Source organism: Anomaloglossus baeobatrachus, chromosome 7, assembly GCF_048569485.1.
Source record: "Anomaloglossus baeobatrachus isolate aAnoBae1 chromosome 7, aAnoBae1.hap1, whole genome shotgun sequence".
Classification (NCBI taxonomy): Eukaryota; Metazoa; Chordata; class Amphibia; order Anura; family Aromobatidae; genus Anomaloglossus; species Anomaloglossus baeobatrachus.
This window is the reverse complement of record NC_134359.1, coordinates 89,112,290-89,136,253: the sequence shown is the minus strand read 5'-3', so window position 1 is coordinate 89,136,253 and position 23,964 is coordinate 89,112,290. Positions and strand designations below refer to the sequence as shown.

Below are 23,964 nucleotides of genomic sequence, written 5' to 3'. Positions count from 1 at the left end.
TAAACAAATTCACTCCGAAGTAACGTCGGAGAACTGAAAACCGTTCAACATGAACAACATGTGTACCCGAAAAACAACCAAAAATCCCGAAGGACAACAGGGCGGGTGCTGGGTCTCCCAATAGGAGCTAGAAGAAAAGGAATTTACGGTAAGTAACAAAATTCCCTTCTTCTTCGGCGCTCCATTGGGAGACCCAGACGATTGGGACGTCCAAAAGCTGTCCCTGGGTGGGTAAAGAAATACCTCATGTTAGAGCTGCAAAGACAGCCCTCCCCTACGGGGAGGCAACTGCCGCCTGCAGGACTCTTCTACCTAGGCTGGCGTCCGCCGAAGCATAGGTATGCACCTGATAATGTTTGGTGAAAGTGTGCAGACTCGACCAGGTAGCTGCCTGGCACACCTGTTGAGCCGTAGCCTGGTGTCGTAATGCCCAGGACGCACCCACGGCTCTGGTAGAATGGGCCTTCAGCCCTGATGGAACCGGAAGCCCAGCAGAACGGTAGGCTTCAAGAATTGGTTCTTTGATCCATCGAGCCAGGGTGGCCTTAGAAGCCTGCGACCCTTTGCGCTTACCAGCGACAAGGACAAAGAGTGCATCCGAACGGCGCAGGGGCGCCGTGCGGGAAATGTAGATTCTGAGTGCTCTCACCAGATCCAACAAATGTAGATCCTTTTCATACCGATGAACTGCATACGGATAAAAGGAAGGCAAGGAGATATCCTGATTAAGGTGAAAAGAGGATACCACCTTAGGGAGAAACTCCTGAATGGGGCGCAGCACTACCTTGTCCTGGTGGAACACCAGGAAAGGAGCTTTGCATGATAGCACTGCTAGTTCAGACACTCTCCGAAGAGACGTGACCGCTACGAGAAATGCCACTTTCTGTGAGAGTCGAGAAAGTGACACATCCCTCAGGGGCTCGAAAGGCGGCTTCTGGAGAGCAACAAGGACCTTGTTTAGATCCCACGGATCTAACGGCCGCCTGTACGGAGGTACGATATGGCACACCCCCTGCAAGAACGTGCGCACCTTAGAAAGTCGCGCTAGACGCTTCTGAAAAAACACGGATAGCGCCGAGACTTGCCCTTTAAGGGAGCCGAGCGACAAGCCCTTTTCCAACCCAGATTGCAGGAAGGAAAGGAAGACAGGTAACGCGAATGGCCAGGGGGATACTCCTTGTGCAGAGCACCAGGATAAGAAAATCTTCCACGTCCTGTGGTAGATCTTAGCAGAAGTGGACTTCCTAGCCTGTCTCATGGTGGCCACGACCCCTTGGGGTAAGCCTGAAGACGCTAGGATCCAGGACTCAATGGCCACACAGTCAGGTTCAGGGCCGCAGAATTCCGATGGAAAAACGGCCCTTGGGACAGTAAGTCTGGACGGTCTGGTAGTGCCCACGGTTGGCCGACCGTGAGATGCCACAGATCCGGGTACCACGACCTCCTCGGCCAGTCTGGGGCGACGAGTATGACGCGGCCGCAATCGGATCTGATCTTGCGTAACACTCTTGGCAGGAGTGCCAGAGGTGGAAACACATAAGGGAGCCGGAACTGCGACCAATCTTGCACTAAGGCGTCTGCCGCTAGAGCTTTTTGATCGCGAGACCGCGCTATGAAGGACGGGACCTTGTTGTTGTGCCGAGACGCCATTAGGTCGACGTCCGGCACCCCCCAGCGGCGGCAGATTTCCTGAAACACGTCCGGGTGAAGGGACCATTCCCCTGCGTCCATGCCCTGGCGACTGAGGAAGTCTGCTTCCCAGTTTTCTACGCCCGGGATGTGAACTGCTGATATGGTGGATGCTCTTTCCTCCACCCACATCAGAATCCGCCTGACTTCCTGGAAGGCTTGCGGACTGCGTGTCCCTCCTTGGTGGTTGATGTATGCCACCGCTGTGGAGTTGTCCGACTGAATTCGGATCTGCTTTCCTTCCAGCCACTGCTGGAAGGCTAATAGGGCCAGATACACTGCCCTGATTTCCAGAACATTGATCTGAAGTGTGGACTCCTGCTGAGTCCACGTCCCTTGAGCCCTGTGGTGGAGAAAAACTGCTCCCCACCCTGACAGACTCGCGTCTGTCGTGACCACTGCCCAGGATGGGGGCAGGAATGATCTTCCCTGTGATAATGAGGTGGGAAGAAGCCACCATTGCAGAGAGTCCTTGGCGTCCTGAGAAAGGGAGACTTTCCTGTCCAGGGAAGTTGTCTTCCCGTCCCATTGGCGGAGAATGTCCCATTGAAGTGGGCGCAGATGAAACTGCGCGAACGGGACTGCCTCCATTGCTGCCACCATCTTCCCAAGGAAGTGCATGAGGCGCTTTAAGGGGTACGACTGACCCTGCAGGAGAGACTGCACCCCTGTCTGTAGTGACCGCTGCTTGTCCAGCGGAAGCTTCACTATCGCTGAGAGAGTATGAAACTCCATGCCAAGATACGTTAGTGATTGAGTCGGTGCCAGGTTGGACTTTGAAAAGTTGATGATCCACCCGAAAGTCTGGAGAGTCTCCAGCGCAACATTCAGGCTGTGTTGGCATGCCTCTTGAGAGGGTGCTTTGACAAGTAGATCGTCTAAGTAAGGGATCACCGAATGTCCCCGAGAATGCAAGACTGCTACCACTGCCGCCATGACCTTGGTGAAAACCCGTGGGGCTGTCGCCAGACCGAATGGCAGAGCTACGAACTGGAGATGGTCGTCTCCTATCACGAAACGTAGAAAACGTTGGTGCTCTGTAGCAATCGGCACGTGGAGATAAGCATCCTTGATGTCTATTGATGCAAGAAAATCTCCTTGAGACATTGAGGCAATGACGGAGCGGAGGGATTCCATCCGGAACCGCCTGGCGTTCACATGCTTGTTGAGGAGCTTTAGGTCCAGAACAGGACGGAACGAGCCGTCCTTTTTTGGAACCACGAAGAGATTGGAGTAAAAACCTTGCCCTTGTTCCTGCAGAGGAACAGGGATCACCACTCCTTCTGCTTTTAGTGAGCACACCGCTTGCAGAAGGGCATCTGCTCGGTCGGGATGTGGGGAGGTTCTGAAGAACCGAGGCGGAGGACGAGAACTGAACTCTATCCTGTACCCGTGAGACAAAATGTCTGTTACCCACCGGCCTTTGACCTGTGGCAGCCAAATGTCGCAAAAGCGGGAGAGCCTGCCACCGACCGAGGATGCGGAGGGATGAGGCCGAAAGTCATGAGGTAGCCGCCTTGGAAGCGGTTCCTCCGGTTGCCTTCTTGGGGCGTGAATGAGCCCGCCAGGAATCTGAGCTCCTTTGCTCCTTCTGAGTCCCTTTGGACGAGGAGAATTGTGTCTTGCTGGAGCCTCGAAAGGACCGAAACCTCGACTGCCACTTCCTCTGTTGAGGTTTGCTTGATCTGGGCTGGGGTAAGGAGGAGTCCTTACCCTTGGATTGCTTAATGATTTCAGCCAATTGTTCACCAAACAGTCTATCTACAGATAGTGGCAAGCTGGTTAAACATTTTTTGGAAGCAGAATCCGCTTTCCATTCCTTTAACCACAAGGCTCTGCGCAAGACAACAGAGTTGGCAGACGCAATTGAGGTACGGCTTGTAGAGTCTAGGACAGCGTTGATAGCGTAAGTCGCAAACGCAGACATTTGCGAGGTTAGGGACGCTACTCGCGGCACTGCTGGACATATGATAGAGTCCACCTGTGCCAGGCCAGCTGAAATAGCTTGGAGTGCCCACACGGCCGCGAATGCTGGAGCAAACGACGCGCCGATAGCTTCATAGACAGACTTTAACCAAAGGTCCATCTGTCTGTCATTGGCATCTTTAAGTGAAGCCCCATCTTCCACTGCAACTATGGATCTAGCTGCAAGCCTGGAGATTGGGGGGTCCACCTTTGGACACTGGGTCCAGCGTTTGACCACGTCAGGGGGAAAGGGATAACGTGTATCCTTAAGACGTTTGGAGAAACGCTTATCTGGGCAAGCATGGTGTTTCTGGACTGAATCTCTGAAGTCAGCGTGGTCCATAAAAGTACTCAGTTTAGGCTTGGGATACCTGAAATGGAACTTCTCCTGCTGTGCCGCTGCCTCCTCTGCAGAAGGGGCAGGGGGAGAAATTTCCAATAGACTATTGATGGCCCCTATAAGGTCATTTACCATGGCGTCACCATCAGGAGTATCCAGATTGAGAGCGGTTTCAGGATTAGACTCCTGATCCCCCTCCTCTGTCTCATCATGTAGAGACTCTTCTCGCTGAGACCCTGATCCACGTGATGACGTGGAGGGTCTCTCCCAGCGAGCACGCTTAGGCTGCCTGGGACTGTCATCTGAATCAGATCCGTCAGGCTGAGATGCCTGGGACCCCCTTGAAGCTCGGATTAACTCCAACTGAGGGGGACCGGGGAACATTGCCGCAGCAGTATCCATGGACTGAGTAACTGGCCTGGCCTGCAAGGTCTCTAGGATTTTTGTCATAGTGACAGACATCCTGTCAGCAAAAACTGCAAACTCTGTCCCAGTCACCGGGACAGGGTTCACAGGTGTCTCTGCCTGGGCCACCACCACCATAGACTCCGGCTGACGAAGTGGCACAGGGACCGAACATTGCACACAATGGGGGTCATTGTAACCTGTCGGTAGATCAGCCCCACAAGCGGCACAAGCAGCGCTCACAGCCTGTGTCTTGGCATCCTTGCGTTTTGCAGATGGCATGTTGCCTTCTCCTCAGAGCAATTGGGGTATACAGCCAAGAAGCGACCTTACAGTGCAATATATCTATATATATGGTACAGAGAAAAGTACACAAATATAACACTGTGGCACTAGTGGGGGCCAGCACTTAAGTGCTGCTTACCGCCCGCTTAACGCGGGTGTGTGGTCGCCAGAAATCCCCTGTCTGGGTCCCCCAGAGCCTGTGTCCGTTCTCCAGCCAGACCGCATGTAGTAATGGCTGCCGGCGTCCTATGGAGAGGGGCGGGCCCTGGGCGTGTGCAGACAAAGAGCGGGAAGCCTGCGTCCCACTGTGCTCAGTGAGAGGGCTGGAGCATGTAAATAAGACTCCAGCCCTCGGCGCTAATCGTACAGCGTCTCTCCCTTGCCCTTATTGACAGGGTGGGGGCGGGAACGAAACGGAGCAAGGCCGCAGAAGCCGGGGACTAAATTTATAAGCGACGCCGTCGTAAAAGCACGGCCGTCGCTAAGTCCCCGGCGCACTACAAGTCGCAGCCGCGCCGCCGCTCTAGGGGCAGTCGGCGCGGCAGTCCCCCAACACATAAAGTCACTCAGAAAACTGTAGTGACTATAACCCCAGCACTCAGCGCTACTGTCCCCGGCGCACTAGCACACCCAGCAAGCCTGGGGTGTGCGTGCCTGTACATACGGGGACACAGAGTACCTTAATGTCGCAGGGCCTTGTCCCTGAACGGTACCCAGCTCCGCATCCATCAGGTTCCATGGGTCTGTGGATGGAGCCCAGCCTCAGGGCTTGGGGGCCGGTAAGATCCCACTTCCTCAGAGCCCCTCAGGGGGATGGGGAAGGAAAGCAGCATGTGGGCTCCAGCCTCCGTACCCGCAATGGGTACCTCAACCTTAACAAACACCGCCGACATAAAGTGGGGTGAGAAGGGAGCATGCTGGGGGCCCTGGTATGGGCCCTCTTTTCTTCCATCCGACATAGTCAGCAGCTGCTGCTGACTAAACAGTGGAGCTATGCGTGGATGTCTGACCTCCTTCGCACAAAGCAGAAAACTGGTGAGCCAGTGATCCCACTGGGGGTGTATAGCCAGAAGGGGAGGGGCCTTACACTTTTTAGTGTAATGCTTTGTGTGGCCTCCGGAGGCAGTGCTATACACCAATCGTCTGGGTCTCCCAATGGAGCGCCGAAGAAATACAAAATTTTACTTTCTTGAAGCCTAGCATGATACAATACAATGGTAAATAAACAAACTTTTGTAAATTGGTACAGCGTTGAATACTGTGGTATCCTTGACTGTGGCAAGGGGCTGCAATGCTAGACCCTAAACTATACTACTAGGCGGCTGAGCTCTCATCTTAGTCGCTGAGGGATGGAGGATTCAATGAAAGCACTTGCAGAAATCATCCGGCCCTACAACCACCCAGAGATCTCACATCCAAAACAGGTGCTACTTTGCTCCTCTATGAGGACCCCCACCAGTAGCCACTTGATACTAGATCTACTGGCTGGCCCTTATGGTCTCGTCTGCGGCTTGGAGGCTGCTTTGATCACCTCTCTACGACAGTCACACCCTACTTTGGCATAATCAAACCCTCATTGAACTGTCAAATCTGGAATGGGGTGCTCTGTGTGAAATATAGGGTTTGATTTTCTCGGTCAGATCTTCGTCGCTGGGGCCCTTAAGCCCTTCCAGATGCTAAAGGAAGAATTATAAAATTCCAAAACCCAATCAACTCTTCCTTTCCCTACAGTTACAACATGCCTTTGAGAACTTGTTCCCATGTCCACCCCAGTCCTATAAGACTTCCCCTTATCCTAGATGCTACTAGAGCCACCTGGATCTGGGCTTATATGATACATTATATGACAAGAAGTGGGAGACAGCTGTAGGACCGATGAGTATTGGGAGGTCGCCTTTGAAGCATCTAAATATATTTCCCCTAATTATATCTAAAGCACCACACAATTATACATTCTTAACCGTATGCATTGCATTACACCACATACAGAATGCACAGGGTGCAACCTGAATTCCTGGATAAGTGCCCCAAACGTCTCAGGGGCCTGGGAACATTTTTTCACCTTCTATTGAATTGCCTGGAGATTAGGGGATACTAGGCCCATGTGGTTCAGTTTCTACACAATTGAAGGAAAATCTGCAACCCAGATTACACCAAGACTTGCCTACCATTTGTAGACCCTGAACGAATGCTACAAGGACTGCAGATGGCTTATTGTTGACCAAGGTTCCAAATAAAGCCCAAAATGTGTGGCCAGGCATTGGATGTCATCAAGAGTACCAATCATCTTGCAATGGAAATCAGCAGTAAACCTCTCCATTTCTTAAAAGTTCGAAATGGTGGGGGTGGTAGAAAACCGGGGGAAGAGAGGAGTGCTGGGGCCGCACTTTTTCTATGTGTTTTTGAACCAGCCTTCTATTTTCCCCCGTTAGCTCTGAATTCTGGCCAGAAGCTGCAGTTACAAGATGGCAGAACTGGACAGGAGCAGGACGAGCAGATAGCTAGTAAGTATGTAACTAGGGGAAAGGGACTGAATGGTGATACACTGCAATGGTGAAATTTAATTTAAAATAAAAAAATGCTACAGTAGTGCTTTAAACAAATTAATCTTGAGCACAGAAGATTTTTTAATAAGATTACAACTGCAAAACTGATTGTTTTTACAGTATTTTACAATTTTAACCATTAATGAGTTTTAATTCTTGATCTTAAGATGACTGCTTTACTGAATTTAAGCGGTCTTACATCACCGCACGCCATCAAAAACTGGTGTACAAAACACAATGGCTTAATGAATCAAGGCCCTTAAGACATTTAAAAGGAAATGGAAGACTACAACCCTCGTCACAGGAACCTCATGCTTGTAGGTCACTACACTAAATATAAACATAACAAAAAGAGGAACAAATATCCTCCAAAAATTAAGTATTACTTACAGCAAAGATGGGCTGCAGTGTGTACATCGCCCAGGCCAAAGACTAGTACTCTAGCAGGATACAGCTAAGCCCCCCACTAAGTGGAGGCATCACAGGTGCAAGAGGAGCAAAACACACACACACACACACACACACACACACACACTTCCAAAACATGGAGGGGGCGATTGCTGATAAAAACCTATGTACAGTAGCAGAAATATGGGGTAGTACACAAAAACGTAGCACTTACCTCTTGTTGCAATCGTAAGATCTGCTCGTTCAAATGGTCAATTTCTTGATTCTTCTCCTGAAGCAATGCCTGAGGAAGTTGCAAGGTAAAGCTGAGAGCATCTTCAGATTTTCTGGAGTGCATGGTGGCTACTTCATCCTGTTGCACCAAATCAAGATAGTTACACCCCATATCAATTAATGAAATACATAATTTCTACTGTTGACTCTAGGCTTGCCTTGACACGCAAATACTCCTCCTGGGCTTGTTGCACCGCTTGCTCGTACTGTTTACGCTGCACGTCAAGCTGCATGTTAAGTTGGAAGACTTCTTCAGTTTTGTTCATCAGTTCTTCCCTAAATTGCTCTAGCTGCTCAACCAAGCTCTCATTCTGAATAGAAAACATAAGAAATAATAAAGTTTATAAGGAAGAGACAATCAGCACAATGTTATTACTGTCTGGTATACAGCGTCAGACAGAAGAACTGTTCTTCTGAGAAAAAGTAAAGCAGGGTAGAACCACAGAATGCCAAGTTTTCGGCAACGCAAAAAATGTCAAGCTTAAAATAAAAAAGTTTACCCTTTTCATCAGGTGTCAGGAATAGAACGTGGTGCTAATTTACTAATACAGAATTACAGTGATCAGAGTTTTGCCATCCTGATCCAAAGCGCCAATGTTTCTACGTAGTCAATTTCTGGTTTTCTTGTCTGTCATTGGAGAAACTGAGACAATAGGTATAGGGCTCTCTGCTACCATGAGGTAAGAAAACGGTTTGCTAGTCCCCAACCTCATGTACCCTGCAGTACAAGTTTTAGCTGCGTGTCTGTAAAAAAATAACGTATGTTCATAGCAATTCCAAAGAGGATGTTATTTTTTCCCTCCATTAGGTTAGGAATACAGCCTTGAAAAGACCATCCATTACCCATAGGAAGAACATTAAAATATACAGCACAGACAAACAGGGGAAAATACCATATTGTAATTTCATCCTAGTGGATTAAAATCATAAACCCCAATAAACGGATGTCATAGAATATACTCCAAACTTCAACTCTGAAACTCGTCTAAAACACGTATAGGAGACTGATTAAAGTTGTAAAATATTACATTAGTTAATAGCCAAAAGGGATAAAAAAAAAAATTCATTTTTCATAATGTAAATATGAGGTAGGTGGATTCTATACTCACCCACCCATCAATAAAACCACCCATGTCAGCCCATAATAATCTCAAGGGGATATGTAAACAGCCAGTGCGATACAATAAAGGAACACCATGTGATCAAATAGTCACATCAAAAAACAACAGTTTTTAGACTTGCCCATGGTGTAAAAATGGAGAGCCTGACAGTGGTGGTTCAGAGGTGGGTAGATGAATGTCCTTCATATAATAGGAAGAACATTGCAGCCTAAACTACCCTATTTTGTTTCCTCCTTGCTGGCATGTATGTTCCCCACCCCATGCTGGCATGTGTGTTCTCCCCCACCCCATGCTGGCACTGGCCCCCCCCATCCTCACCTTGGCACAGCCGCACACGCGTTATATAAAAAAAAAAAGCAACATACAACTCACCTACCTGCACACGTTCCCCCGCTGCGCGCCGCTGGGTCCTCAGTTCCCACGTGGCCAGAAGACCTCATTACGCCGGCGCCGCTCGCTGACGCTCCTCAGTCTCCTAGGCAACACACCAGCAGCCTGGGGAGGAGGAGTGTCAGAGCGAGGAGAAAGGTCTCCTCCGCTCAAACACAGCTTTGATCTGCCGGCGCGACTGCACCAACAGATCAAAGCAGCAGGATCAGGTGACAGCACGCGTGCCAGCAGAATGGGCTCTGCGTGCCCCTGGTGGCACGCGTGCCATAGGTTCGCCATCACAGTTCTAGAACGTGACTGGAAAAGGCCTGCTCCCTCTCCATCTTAAACAGGTTCTCCCATATTTGGCACTTTAGAAGGCCTACCTGACTAGTATTTTCCTTACATGTCAGATGCTGAACACATTTTCTCACAAGAAGGGTTTGCTCCTTCCACCTCCAACTGCTCTATCCATAGGTCTCACTTTTTGTTGCCCGACTAAGGCTATGTGTCCACGGTAGAATGTACCTGCGGATTTTTCTGCCTGAAACTCCGCGACTTTCGCGGCAAATCCGCACCCGCGGATTTGCCGCGGATTTTGATGCGGATTTCCCCCCCCCATTCAAAACCAAAAATCCGCACCAAATCTGCACCAAACAATTGACATGCTGCAGATTTTTCCGGATCAAAATCCGCAGCAAATCCGCAGCGGAAAAATCCGCAGCATGGACACAGCATTTCCAAAATGCCATTGAAATGGCTTGGAAGTGCCGCTGCTGCAGATTTTCGGGAAATCCGCGGCAAAATCCGCAGCGTGGGCACACAGCCTATGTGCCCACGCTGCGGATTTTGCCGCGGATTTGCCGCGGATTTCCCGAAAATCTGCAGCAGCGGCACTTCCAAGCCATTTCAATGGCATTTTGGAAATGCTGTGTCCATGCTGCGGATTTTTCCGCTGCGGATTTGCCGCGGATTTTGATCCGGAAAACTCTGCAGCATGTCAATTGTTTGGTGCAGATTTGGTGCGGATTTTTGGTTTTGAATGGGGGGGGGGGGGGGGAATCCGCATCAAAATCCGCGGCAAATCCGCGGGTGCGGATTTGCCGCGAAAGTCGCGGATTTTCAGGCAGAAAAATCCGCAGGTACATTCTACCATGGACACATAGCCTAAGTCCAAACATCTGGATACGATGTGCCCATTACCTGAAGACTTATGTTTTAACAAAATTAAAAATGTCTGTGGATCTGCAAGTCAGTCACCCAACTGGCCAAGTAAACTATGCTGCCCTTGCTCTTAGTAGTAGTTAAGTACATGGTTATGGACCGTTAGGAGTATTAAGAATTATATGAAGATATACAAAAACAGGACTCAAAATGGCGTTTAAACTATACTCCCATACGGGACTTTCTGGTCATAAGTGAATCATGCTGACTTAGCTTAATATAGACTGATGAAACACACACCTCTCAGAATAAGCTCTGTTTGCCGTTTACCCAATAGGATAAGTGTCACGTATTCTTAGCTCCTAGCCAACAGATTTCTTTAAATGTATCTGAACGTCCGTAATTAAAGGCAGTCATTTCTACCTAGATCCATGAACACCACTGGTCTGTGTGGATGAATAGCATGCAACTGACAAATGACTAAATTTGGAATGCAGACGGATTTAAGACGTGGATGCATAACTTGGATTGCATCACCGTAAATTATGCCCCCCTTAATAACAACCTCTTCACAATTATCGTGACAACGTACTTTGCAAAAAACCTCCTTGAGGCAGTTGAGCCCAATTACCTCCCCCCCCATCCTGGGTCAGAAGAGCATCCACTGTGCGGATAAGACAGATGTGATACGGCCTCTTCTCTGGGGTTCTGTTAGAATAACTGCCAAAAGCACTCTTTGTGCAGCCCAACTGTTAGCTTTTACCTCACATCGGGGGTCATTAGAAAAACTATGGGTCAAATATTGGACCACACAGCCAGCCCTCAAGAAAACACTTATGACATGGCCATTGGCCTTCACCCTTAACCTCGGTGTACACAAGCAGTCTTCTGAACTTCCGGTCAAGCGTAGTGCGCCTAAGGAAGCTGGGAAGCGTACACCTCGCTTCTAAGGAGCACTGACGTGGCCGAAAAAAGCCGCACGCATGTGTGGATTTCATGGATCTGGCAGTGACACCAGCTTGTGGAAATCATGTTATCACACCCATAGGGACATGATAACATTGAAAAACGGCTGATTAGTCTGGGGAAACAACGCCCCATCAACCAGTCAAGGCCCTAATTAGCGTAGGAACAGCGAGGTTTAGAAGTATTTGTTTAACATTCATATTAGTGAACAGCGTTATACAGGGCTGGTTAGGCATGGAATTTGGGCATACAGCTATGAATGCTGCCGGGTTGGAGGTCATAGGGGACCTGACAGGTTCCCTTTAAGTTACTTATCACCAGCAGTTCGATCACTAGGATCTGCATCAATCCTTAGAACAGGGCTCTGCAAAGCACAATCTGAATGTAGTAAAGGTGCACATTCTTGTCAATATTGGGTCTCTATTTTCAGCAGTCCCATAGACAATAAATGAAGCAGAGGTATTGAGATTGTTTTGGGTCCCAGAGGTAAAGCCCCTGGCAATCCATAAACTAAACCTTATGATAACTTAGAGGTAGTCCCACACTTAAGTTAGTTAAAAAATAAAAATTACTATAATATATAAAAATTATAATATAATATAATATATAATAAATATATAAAATATAATATAATATAAAATATAATATAAAAAAAATATATAAATAAAAAAAAAAATTTCTCATCTAGAATTAGGAGCCATTTAAGAGCTTACTGCATACTTGACAATTAAACTAAATTGTTGTCTTCATATTGGGAACTCCGGTTTGGAGAAGCAAAACCGGAACAACTATAATGTTATGACTTTTTTCAGGATAAAATGTTGCATCTGTATAGAAAACATTTTTTCCAGCATATTGTAACTCCAAAAATGTTGGTACTGGATTTGAAAAACGTAAAATTCATGTTATCAGGAATAGTACCTCCTTCTCCTTTCTCTGGAGGGCCTCCCGCTCCGCCTGAAGCTCTTGTTTTAGGAATAGGTTAGGTTCTCCTTCCACGGGTATTCTATGACGGGCTTCATCAAGCTTCGTTTGTAGGGCAGAGATCTGTAGCACATTATTAAACTGCTGCTGTTGTAAAGCTTCTTTGTCCTTAACCGTGAAGAGAAATTACTCATCAATTTCGATAGTTAAAAAAAGAGAATTTTGTTTACTTCAAGTAAATTCTTTTTCTTATAGTTCCGTATTGGGAGACCCAGACAATGGGTGTTTGTGTCCTCCGGAGGCAGAAGCTAAAGTACTACACTTAAAAGTGTAGCTCCTCCCTCTGAGCTTATACACCCCCTGGAGAACCAGATCTAGCCAGTTTAGTGCAAAAGCTGAAGGAGAATAGCCACCCACAAGTAGAACCGAGTAAGAACCGGAACAACCGGAGACTCTGTCCACGACAACAGCCGGTGATAACACACGGAACAAGAAAATTGCCAACAGGCAACAGGGAGGGTGCTGGGTCTCCCAATACGGAACTATAAGAAAAAGAATTTACGGTAAGTAAACAAAATTCTCTTTTTCTTTATCGTTCCTTTGGGAGACCCAGACAATGGGACGTCTCAAAGCAGTCCATGGGTGGGAATAAACAGAAAAACTAAGAAGTAGGCGGAGCCTAACTTCACAAATGGGCGACAGCCGCCTGAAGGATGCGTCTGCCGAAGCTCGCATCTGCCGAAGCATGAGCATGCACTTGGTAGTGCTTTGAAAAGGTATGCAGGCTAGTCCAAGTGGCAGCCTGACAGACTTGTTGAGCCGTAGCCTGGTGCCTGAAAGCCCAAGAGGCACCGACAGCTCTGGTCGAGTGTGCCTTGATCCCCGGCGGGGGAGGCACCTGAGAACACTGGTAGGCATCCGAAATGGTCGACCTAATCCAACGGGCTAAGGTCGGCTTAGAAGCAGAGAGGCCCTTGCGCCGACCTGTGGTTAGCACAAAAAGAGAGGTGCACCGCCTAAGAGCAGCGGTGCGAGACACAGATCCGGAGAGCACGCACCAGATCCAGAGTATGCAACGCTTTTTCAAAGCGATGAACAGGAGCCGGACAAAAGGAAGGTAGGGTAATGTCCTGGTTAAGGTGGAAAGGAGAGACCACCTTAGGAAGAAAGTCCGGAGTCGGACGGAGAACCACCTTATCTTGATGAAAAACCACAAAAGGTGACTCCGAAGAGAGCGCAGCCAAATCGGAGACTCTCCTGAGGGAAGTTATGGCCACTAGAAAGACCACTTTCTGTGAAAGACGAAACAAAGAAACCTCCCTAAGAGGCTCAAAGGGGGGTTTCTGCAAAACCGTGAGAACCAAATTGAGGTCCCAGGGGTCCAAGGGCCGCCGGTAAGGTGGAATTATGTGAGACACGCCCTGCATGAAGGTGCGGACCTGAGCCAGCCGGGCGATACGCCGCTGGAACAGCACTGACAGAGCCGAGACTTGTCCCTTGAGAGAGTTGAGGGACAGTCCCAGCTGCAGACCGGACTGTAGAAAGGACAGAAGGGTCGGCAAGGAAAAAAGGCCAAGGAGGATGGCCGGAAGAGCGACACCAGGAAAGGAAAATTTTCCAAGTCCTGTGATAGATCTTGGCGGAGGAAGACTTACGGGCCCGAGTCATAGTGGAGATGACTTCAGGGGGGATACCAGAAGCCGTCAAGATCCAGGACTCAAGAGCCACGCCGTCAATCTGAGAGCCGCAGAATTCGGGCGGAAAAACGGACCTTGTGAGAGAATGTCTGGACGGTCCGGAAGATGCCACGGCACCTCTACGGACAGATGGAGCAGGTCTGGGTACCAAGCTCGCCTGGGCCAGTCCGGAGCAATGAGGATGACTCGACGGCCCTCCATTCTGATCTTGCGCAGGACTCTGGGCAAGAGAGCTAGAGGGGGAAACACGTAGGACAGACGAAACTGGGACCAGTCTTTAACCAGAGCGTCCGCGGCGAATGCCTGAGGATCGTGGGAGCGAGCCACGTAAACGGGAACTTTGTTGTTGTGACGGAATGCCATTAGGTCCACGTCCGGAGTGCCCCATTTGCGGCAGATTGACTGAAAAACTGCCGGGTGCAGGGACCACTCGCCACTGTCCACGGTTTGACGGCTGAGATAATCTGCCTCCCAGTTTTCCACGCCTGGAATGTGGACTGCGGATATGGTGGACCTGGAGTCCTCCGCCCATTGAAGGATGCGTTGTACCTCCAACATTGCCAGGCGGCTGCGTGTCCCGCCTTGGTGATTGATGTAGGCAACCGCTGTCGCGTTGTCTGACTGGACTCGAATGTGCCTGCCCGCCAACAGGTGGTGAAAAGCTAGGAGAGCCAGAAGCACAGCTCTGGTTTCCAGCACATTGATCTAGAGGGCTGACTCGGACGGAGTCCAAGTGCCCTGCGCTCTGTGGTGGAGACATACCGCTCCCCAGCCGGATAGACTGGCATCCGTGGTGAGGATCACCCAGGCCGGGGCCAGAAAGGAGCGCCCCTGAGACAGAGAGAGGGGCCGAAGCCACCACTGAAGAGAGCTCCTGGTCTGTGGCGACAGAGCCACTAACCTGTGCAAGGAGGAAGGCCGCTTGTCCCAACAGCGGAGAATGTCCAGCTGCAGGGGACGCAGATGGAACTGGGCAAAAGGAACAGCCTCCATGGACGCCACCATCTGACCCAGCACCTGCAACAGGCGCCTGAGGGAATAACGGCGGGGCCGCAGCAGAGAGCGCACCGCCAGTTGGAGGGACTGCTGTTTGACTAAGGGCAACTTCACAAGTGCCGGCAGAGTCTCGAACTGCATCCCTAGGTACATGAGACTCTGGGTCGGAGTCAGAGTGGATTTGGGAAGATTGACAAGCCACCCGAATTGGGCTAGAGTGGCGAGAGTGAGCGAGACACTCCGCTGACAGTCCGCGCTGGATGAAGCCTTGACTAGAAGGTCGTCCAGGTAAGGAATCACTGCCAACCCCTGGAGGTGCAGAACCGCAATCACTGCTGCCATAACCTTGGTGAATACCCGAGGGGCCGTGGCTAACCCGAAGGGGAGAGCCACGAATTGGAAATGTTCCTCTCCGATTGCAAAACGTAGCCAACGCTGGTGTGAAACTGCAAATGGCACATGCAGATAGGCATCTCTGATGTCGATGGATGCCAGGAAATCCCCTTGGGTCATTGAGGCAATGACTGACCGCAGAGACTCCATGCGAAAATGTCGCACCTGAACATGCTTGTTGAGAAGCTTGAGATCCAGGATGGGCCGGAAGGAACAGTCCTTTTTGGGGACTAGGAAGAGATTTGAGTAGAAACCTCAACCGTTCCCGGGCGGGAACCGGTACAATTACTCCGTTGGCCTGCAAGGATGCCACGGCCTGAGAGAAGGCGGCGGCCTTGGAGCAGGGAGGAGTTGACAGAAAAAATCTGTTTGGCGGGCTGGAAGAGAATTCTATCCTGGAGCCGTGGGAGATGATATCCCGCACCCACTGATCGGAGACGAGTTGAAACCACGCGTCGCCAAAGTGGGAGAGCCTGCCACCGACTAAGGATGTTGCTGGAGCGGGCAGATAGTCAAGAGGAGGCTGCCTTGGCGGCAGAACCTCCTGCGGTCTTTTGTGGACACGCTTTTGGGCGCCAGTTGGATTTCTGGTCCTTGGCTGAGTTAGTGGACGAGGCCGAGGGCTTAGGAGGACGACCAGTTAGAGGAACGAAAGGAACGAAACCTCGACTGATTCCTGCCCTGGACAGGTTTCCTGGTTTTGGTTTGTGGCATGGAAGTACTCTTCCCGCCAGTAGCTTCCTTAATTTCATCCAGCTGTTCACCGAACAGCCGGGACCCAGCAAAAGGGAGTCCAGCAAGGTACTTCTTTGAAGAGGCATCTGCCTTCCACTCGCGAAGCCACAAGATCCTGCGGATAGCGAGGGAATTAGCCGAAGCCACCGCAGTGAGAAGCCTCCAGCATGGCAGACATGGCATAGGATGAAAAAGTTGAAGCTTGGGAAGTTAAGGTAACCATTTCGGGCATAGATTCCCTGGCGAGGGAATGCATCTCCTCTAGAGAAGCAGAGATGGCTTTTAGAGCCCACACTGCTGCAAAAGTCGGGGAGAACGAGGCCCCTGCCGCTTCATATACAGATTTGGCCAGAAGGTCAATCTGGCGGTCAGTGGAATCCTTAAGAGAGGTGCCATCAGCCACCGATACAACGGTCCGGGCTGAGAGTCTAGACACCGGGGGGTCTACCTTTGGGGAATGAGCCCACTCCTTGACCACCTCAGGTGGGAAGGGAAAACGGTCATCAGAACCACGCTTTGGGAAGCGTTTGTCAGGACAGGCCCTGGGCTTGGTCACAGCTGCCTGAAAACTGGAGTGGTTAAAGAACACACTCTTTGCCCTTTTAGGCGAGGTAAACTGGTGCTTTTCTGCCAGAGAGGGTTGTTCCTCTGATACTGGCGGATTGAGATCCAGTATACAATTAATGGACGCAATGAAATCACTAACATCTGAGTCACTTTCTGACAGATCAATGGGGTACATGGAGTTAACCTCCGAGCCCCCCGTAAAGGCATCCTCCTCGTCCTGCGAGTCAGCTCCTGATACAGAGCCGCGACACGAGGAAGGAGAGGGAACCCTGTGTCTCTTCTTAGAAGGACGGGGTCTGGGACCAGATGATGAATCCTCTGTGAGCTCCGGTCCTGAGAGACCCCTAGCAGCAGAGGCACCCTGTGAAGGGGGCTGATGCATATTCAGCAAAGTCCTGGACAGAAGTCCCATGGAGTCGGCAAAAGACTGGGAGATAGACCTAGAAAAGGATTCTACCCAAGCCGGGGGTTCAGCCACAGGAGCAGGAGCAGCCTGAGAGACCACTGGGAGTGAGACTCCATGCTGAGGCACCGTCAGGTTAGAGCAGGCGTCCAGATCCCGAAGCCCGGACCCCCAAGCACAGCAGCTCAGCAGGGATGCTGCAGACCAGCGCTGCAATGACTGATCGCAGGGGGAACGCTGAGAAAATGGCCGCCGGAGCGAAGAGAGGGGGCGGGACTTGCTTGGGAGCGGGATCTGGAGGGCCATAGAGACCTACAGGGGAGGAGACATGTACCCAGTGAGGAGTGTCCCTCCCCTGTGCAGAACGGCCGCCGGGCGGAGCCGCACTGTCCCTCTGCATGAGTGACATGCGAGGGCAGAGAAACCGAAACTAGGCCTCCGGCGAAGCCGGGGCCTAAATTTGAGCGGTGCGGCCGGCGCGCAGGCACCATCGGCGCGGTTCTCAGGCGACAGCCAGAGAACCCACCGGAAAGGTCATAAAACACAATCAGCACACTCTCCCACAACAATAAAGTACAGGGACCCCCAATATATAAACGCCTCAGGCACTTAGCTTGCTGAGACGCAGGGTTCCAAGTTATTGGGGATGAGTGCTCCGGTCCAGCAGGATCCTGAAGGGCTACGGATGGAGACCGGTCTCCTGCCAAGCATGGAGAACCGTGCTGGCTCCCACTTCAAGCCAGAGCCCAGGAGGGATGGTGAAGGAGCGCGGCATGTAAGGCTCCAGCCTTGGAATCAACCTTAACAACACCGCCGACACAGTGGGGTGAGAAGGGACATGCCGGGGGTCCAGACTTGGATCCGCTTTTCTTCAAACGCTTTCCAAAAATCAGATGAGAATGCAAGTGTGGATGTATGCCTCCTGAACACAAAGCGATAAACTGGCTAGATCTGGTTCTCCAGGGGGTGTATAAGCTCAGAGGGAGGAGCTACACTTTTAGGTGTAGTACTTTGTGTGTCCTCCGGAGGCAGAAGCTAAACACCCATTGTCTGGGTCTCCCAAAGGAACGATAAAAGCAAACAAATAAGATCAAACTATTCCTTATATAACAATATAAAGATTTTTTTTTTTTTTGTCAATAGTCAATTTCGGCAGCTCTCATGCTACCTGCTAAAAGTGTATTAGAGGTCTAGATATGCACCAATGCAGCAAATTGTCCATTATATTATATATAAGGTGTTTTCTGGTCTTGTGATAAATGTCTGCAGTCACTATGTGACCGCAGCATTAGGAATCCCGACAGTGTGCGGTGTGCTCTCCTTCAGGATTCACCAGTATGGTCAGTGAGAGCAGGTGGTCATAATAGCATACGTGCTATGTGCATACTTCTGGCCAAACACGCTCTGCCTCTCTCAATGCAAGTAAATTCAGAGGTGCCAAACAGGTCTACTCTGCACGTGTCAGCATAATAGTCACATAACCAACCATTGTCACCAGTAATACTAGTGAATCCTGACCGTGTGTGCACCACACACTCTCTGGATTCAGAGGTCTCCATTCACAGTGGCTGCAGACTTCTCAGAAGATCAGAAAACCACTAATTAACTTGGACCAGATCATCAAACCACTTGTCTTTTCTAAACCAGTGTTTGAGCCTTCAATAATAGCGTTTTCACCAATTTCTCTTCCTGAACAGTATGTAAATTGCTTTCCACAATTGTTCTCTAGAGAATTATAGGCCCATGTAGCACCCCCTGACCATTAATATATTGATCAGTGTTGCTCCCAATACCCCAACCAAAGGTTTCACACCCAAGCAGATAGACTGCAGCATCATCCTTCTGCTCCCAATTATCAGGTAACATTTACAAGGAGCTTGAAGGGAATGGAAGTGAGAACTTCATGCTGCTAGAAGTATGGAAGACAATACAAAATATCCGTGCCCCCATGTAATATGCAGCCCTTGTCTCATCCTAAATGGGTACAATTTTAAAAAGCTTTTTAAAAACCATGCAATTTTGCAGCTTGCTCATTATTAAAAATAGTTTTAAGATGTTCAAGAAATTATATTAAATTCTTTAGTTTATTGCTTGTAGCCTAGCTTAACAGCCATCTCTGCCATCTACGAGAGGTGGAAGGTCTCCTAAGGCAAGGAGCGCAGCAGTGTTTGATACAGAGCTTGCAATCGCTACTAGATCTGTACAGATTCAGTGCAGTTATGCGCCTCGGATGCTGCAGTAACAAACCAGGCTCTGCTTGCAGCAGAGGAGATCGCAGTTAAAGAGAACCGGTCAGCGGCATTTTACTAAGTAAAGTCAAATATGGCCATATTGGCACGATCATACTGATAACGATACCTCAGGTCAAGATATCAGTTTTGCATATTTTCTTTATTCTGCGGTTGAAGTTTTCTCCTATTCATATATTTATTTTTTTAAACTCGTTTTATTGGAGGTTAAGTATGACATTACAACAGCAATCAAGTCAATAGTTTGTACATAAAGTCAAATATGACATAGTAATTAAATCAATAGTTTGTACATAGAGGATGAAATTAAGCATTAGATACTTCAAATGCATATAATCACAAACTGTATCCAAAATAAGGTGTAGTTCCATATTGACAAGGAATGTTAAAACTCAGTGTCGGGGACCGTGTCACACTATCAGTACGTGAACCTTATAGTCTATAGGTTTCCCATTTCCGATAATGTATTATGACGACAAACTATTACTGGGTCAGAAACATCTGTAGGTTGGTAGTCAGGGAACCGGGCGAGCCCCCAGTCAAGGGCGACCTTAGCCATCTAACCCATATTTTATCAAATTTATTTAGAGAGCCCCTCGTCTTAAATACAAATTGCTCCAGCGGTATTATAGCATTTACCAGTGCGATCCAAGAGGCTTTAGAAGGGGGGCGAGGATTCATCTAAATACCTTTTCTGGCCAAAAACAGGACCTTTTTTAATAACCAATTCTCGCCTTGGGACCAAGAATGTACATCCACCACACCAAATAAGCAAAGAATCGGACTCACAGGGACCACTCTTTCAAGTATGGAGGAAAGAATAGCTGTAACATCTCCCCAATAGGAATAAATAACCCAGCATTCCCAAATCATGTGCCAAAAATCTGCACCATCTCTCCCACATCTCGGACACCCCTCCACACCCGAGCTATTCATCTTGTTCAATCTTAGAGGAGTAATATAACTTTGATGAATGATGTATAATTGAATTAATCTGTTATTAATTGCAGGGGAGACCAGGGTGTGAGATTTGACGATGTCGTCCCATACTACCTCATCTATCTCAGGAATCCTGGTTTTACATTTCCCCAAGACAGGAAGGGGATTATTCATAGCCTTGGCTCGAATGAGGGATGAGTATAGTCTGGAAACAAGCGCCCGGGCCTTGTGATCTAATAATTCCAATTATCGGAAATGAAGAGAATCTAACTCCACGACCAGAGAACTGAGCCCGAAAAGAGTGTCTGACCTGGAGGTACTGGAACCCATGAGATTCCGGCAAATCAAATTCAGCCTGCAGCTGCGCAAAAAGGCGGAGTTCACCATCCCGAACTATTGAGCCCAGGGAAACTATTCCGCGATTCCTCCACTCGCCAAAGCCCGGCAATCCACAAAAGTGCGGAAGGTCCAAATTGCCCCATAAGGGGGTCTCAATTGGTACATCTTGGAATCCAAATATGGATTTAGCCTCCTTCCAGATTCTGGTCCCCAATTTATGTATCGGGAGGATTCGCCCCTCCGGGGCTCTCCTATGATCTGACAATAGGGGCCATAAAAGTTCCATGCCCGTGATTTCTGCTAAGAATCCCTCCTGGGAGCCTCCCGCGCCAGGCTCCTATTCATATATTTATGCATCTTGATGTGCCTGTTGGGCAGGACTGGTGGAGTTGCCTCTGGGCATCTTTTCTTCCTTTCTTTAAATTTCACACTAGCAGTCATAGCCGTGGGTATTGCTTGCGCAGATTGCAGCCAGGGTCACCTATCTGGCTAACCGCTACTCAGATGCCTCTGCTCTGTGCCAGTCATTACACTGACTGCCCATATATCACAGGATCCAATTCAAATTGCTTGTTCTCACCCACAAAACTCTCCACAATGCTCCACCTTCCTACTTCTCCACCCTCCTCTCTGTCTATCACCCCACCCGTTCTCTACGCTCTGCAAACGACTTTCGACTAACATCCACACTAATTCGAGCCTCCCACTCCAGGATCCAAGACGTCTTCCGAGCTGCACCAACCCTCTGGAACGCTCTACCCCAAGAAGTTAGGACGAAGCACAACTTACTCAGTTTCAGACGCACCCTAAAAACGCATCTTTTTAGAGTGGCCTATCACACTTCCTAATCAAATTCAATTCCCACAGTCCCTCTGCAATTTCTCACAACATAACCCCACGTCAAACTCCATGGCACCCAAATGCATCTCAAGGTTCTGGCCAACTGGTCCAGGAAGCCATTATCTACCCCCCCCCCCATTTCCTTGAGATGGCAGGATTGTCATTGTAAATAAGCACTTTTACCTTGCCCCCCCCCCTCCCCCTCCATATCTCATTGTAGATTGTAAGTTATCACGAGCAGGGTTGTCTTTTTCCCCTCTAAATATTGTATTTTCTATAACTGTTACTTGTTTGTATATGATCCTCCTGAGTTATAAAGCGCTGCAGAATATGTTGGCGCTATAGAAAAAGAGAATTTTGTTTACTTATCGTAAATTCTTTTTCTTATAGTTCTGTATTGGGAGACCCAGACATAGGGTGTATAGCTTCTGCCTCCGGAGGACACACAAAGTACTACACTAAAAAGTGTAGCTCCTCCCTCTGAGCATATACACCCCCTGGAGAACCAGATCTAGCCAGTTTAGTGCAAAAGCTGAAGGAGAATAGCCACCCACAAGTAGAACCGAGTAAGAACCGGAACAACCGGAGACTCTGTCCACGACAACAGCCGGTGATAACACGCGGAACAAGAAACTGCCAACAGGCAACAGGGAGGGTGCTGGGTCTCCCAATACGGAACTATAAGAAAAAGAATTTACGGTAAGTAAACAAAATTCTCTTTTTCTTTATCGTTCCTATGGGAGACCCAGACACTGGGACGTCTCAAAGCAGTCCATGGGTGGGAATAAACAGAAAAACTGAGAAGTAGGCGGAGCCTAACTTCACAAATGGGCGACAGCCGCCTGAAGGATGCGTCTGCCCAAGCTCACATCTGCCGAAGCAGGAGCATGCACTTGATAGTGCTTTGAAAAGGTATGCAGGCTAGTCCAAGTGGCAGCCTGACAGACTTGCTGAGACAGTAGCCTGGTGCCTGAAAGCCCAAGAGGCACCGACAGCTCTGGTCGAGTTTGCCTTGATCCCCGGCGGGAGAGGCACCTGAGAATACTGGTAGGCATCCGAAATGGTCGACCTAATCCAACGGGCTAAGGTCGGCTTAGAAGCAGAGAGGCCCTTACGCCGACCTGTGGTTAGCACAAAAAGAGAGGTGCACCGCCTAAGAGCAGCGGTGGGAGACACATAGATCCGGAGCGCCGGCACCAGATCCAGAGTATGCAACGCTTTCTCAAAGCGATGAACAGGAGCCGGACAAAAGGAAGGTAGGGTAATGTCCTGGTTAAGGTGGAAAGGAGAAACCACCTTAGGGAGAAAGTCCTGAGTCGGACGGAGAACCACCTTGTCTTGATGAAAACCCAAAAAAGGTGACTCCGAAGAGAGCGCAGCCAAATCAGAGACTCTCCTGAGGGAAGTTATGGCGACTAGAAAGACCACTTTCTGTGAAAGACGAAACAAAGAAACCTCCCTAAGAGGCTCAAAGGGGGGTTTCTGCAAAACCGTGAGAACCAAATTGAGGTCCCAGGGATCCAAGGGCCGCCGGTAAGGCGGAATGATGTGAGACGCACCTTGCATGAAGGTGCGGACCTGAGCCAGCCGGGCGAGACGCCGCTGGAACAGCACTGACAGAGCCGAGACTTGTCCCTTGAGAGAGTTGAGGGACAGTCCCAGCTGCAGACCGGACTGTAGAAAAGACAGAAGGGTCGGCAGGAAAAAAGGACAAGGAGAATGGCCGGAAGAGCGACACCAGGACAGGAAAATTTTCCAAGTCCTGTGATAGATCTTGGCAGAGGAAGACTACGGGCCCGAGTCATAGTGGAGATGACCTCAGGGGGGATACCAGAAGCCGTCAAGATCCAGGACTCAAGAGCCACGCCGTCAACCTGAGAGCCGCAGAATTCTGGCGGAAAAACGGACCTTGTGAGAGAAGGTCTGGACGGTCCGGAAAATGCCACGGCACCTCTACGGACAGATGGAGCAGGTCTGGGTACCAAGCTCGCCTGGGCCAGTCCGGAGCAATGAGGATGACTCGACGGCCCTCCATTCTGATCTTGCGCAGAACTCTGGGCAAGAGAGCTAGAGGGGGAAACACGTAGGACAGACGAAACTGGGACCAGTCTTGAACCAGAGCGTCCGCGGCGAAGGCCTGAGGATCGTGGGAGCGAGCCACGTAAACCGGAACCTTGTTGTTGTGACGGGACGCCATTAGGTCCACTTCCGGAGTGCCCCACTTGCGGCAGATTGCCTGAAACACTGCCGGGTGCAGGGACCACTCGCCACTGTCCACGGTTTGACGGCTGAGATAATCTGCTTCCCAGTTTTCCACGCCTGGGATGTGGACAGCGGATATGGTGGACTTG

At 49.6% G+C, this 23,964-nt stretch overlaps 1 protein-coding gene across 5 annotated transcripts in view; it reads right to left on the bottom strand.

Annotated features, from left to right (window-relative positions):
• The window catches only part of PCNT (pericentrin), a 432,670-nt gene that overhangs the window by 78,772 nt on the left and 329,934 nt on the right, over nt 1-23,964 (bottom strand). For all 5 annotated transcript variants that reach the window (XM_075317440.1, XM_075317436.1, XM_075317438.1 and 2 more), the window contains 3 exons: nt 12,453-12,623; nt 8,070-8,222; nt 7,853-7,990 (listed from right to left, as the gene is read on the bottom strand). In XM_075317440.1, coding sequence (XP_075173555.1) covers nt 7,853-7,990; nt 8,070-8,222; nt 12,453-12,623 — 462 coding nt within the window. The remainder of the gene's footprint in view (nt 1-7,852; nt 7,991-8,069; nt 8,223-12,452; nt 12,624-23,964) is intronic.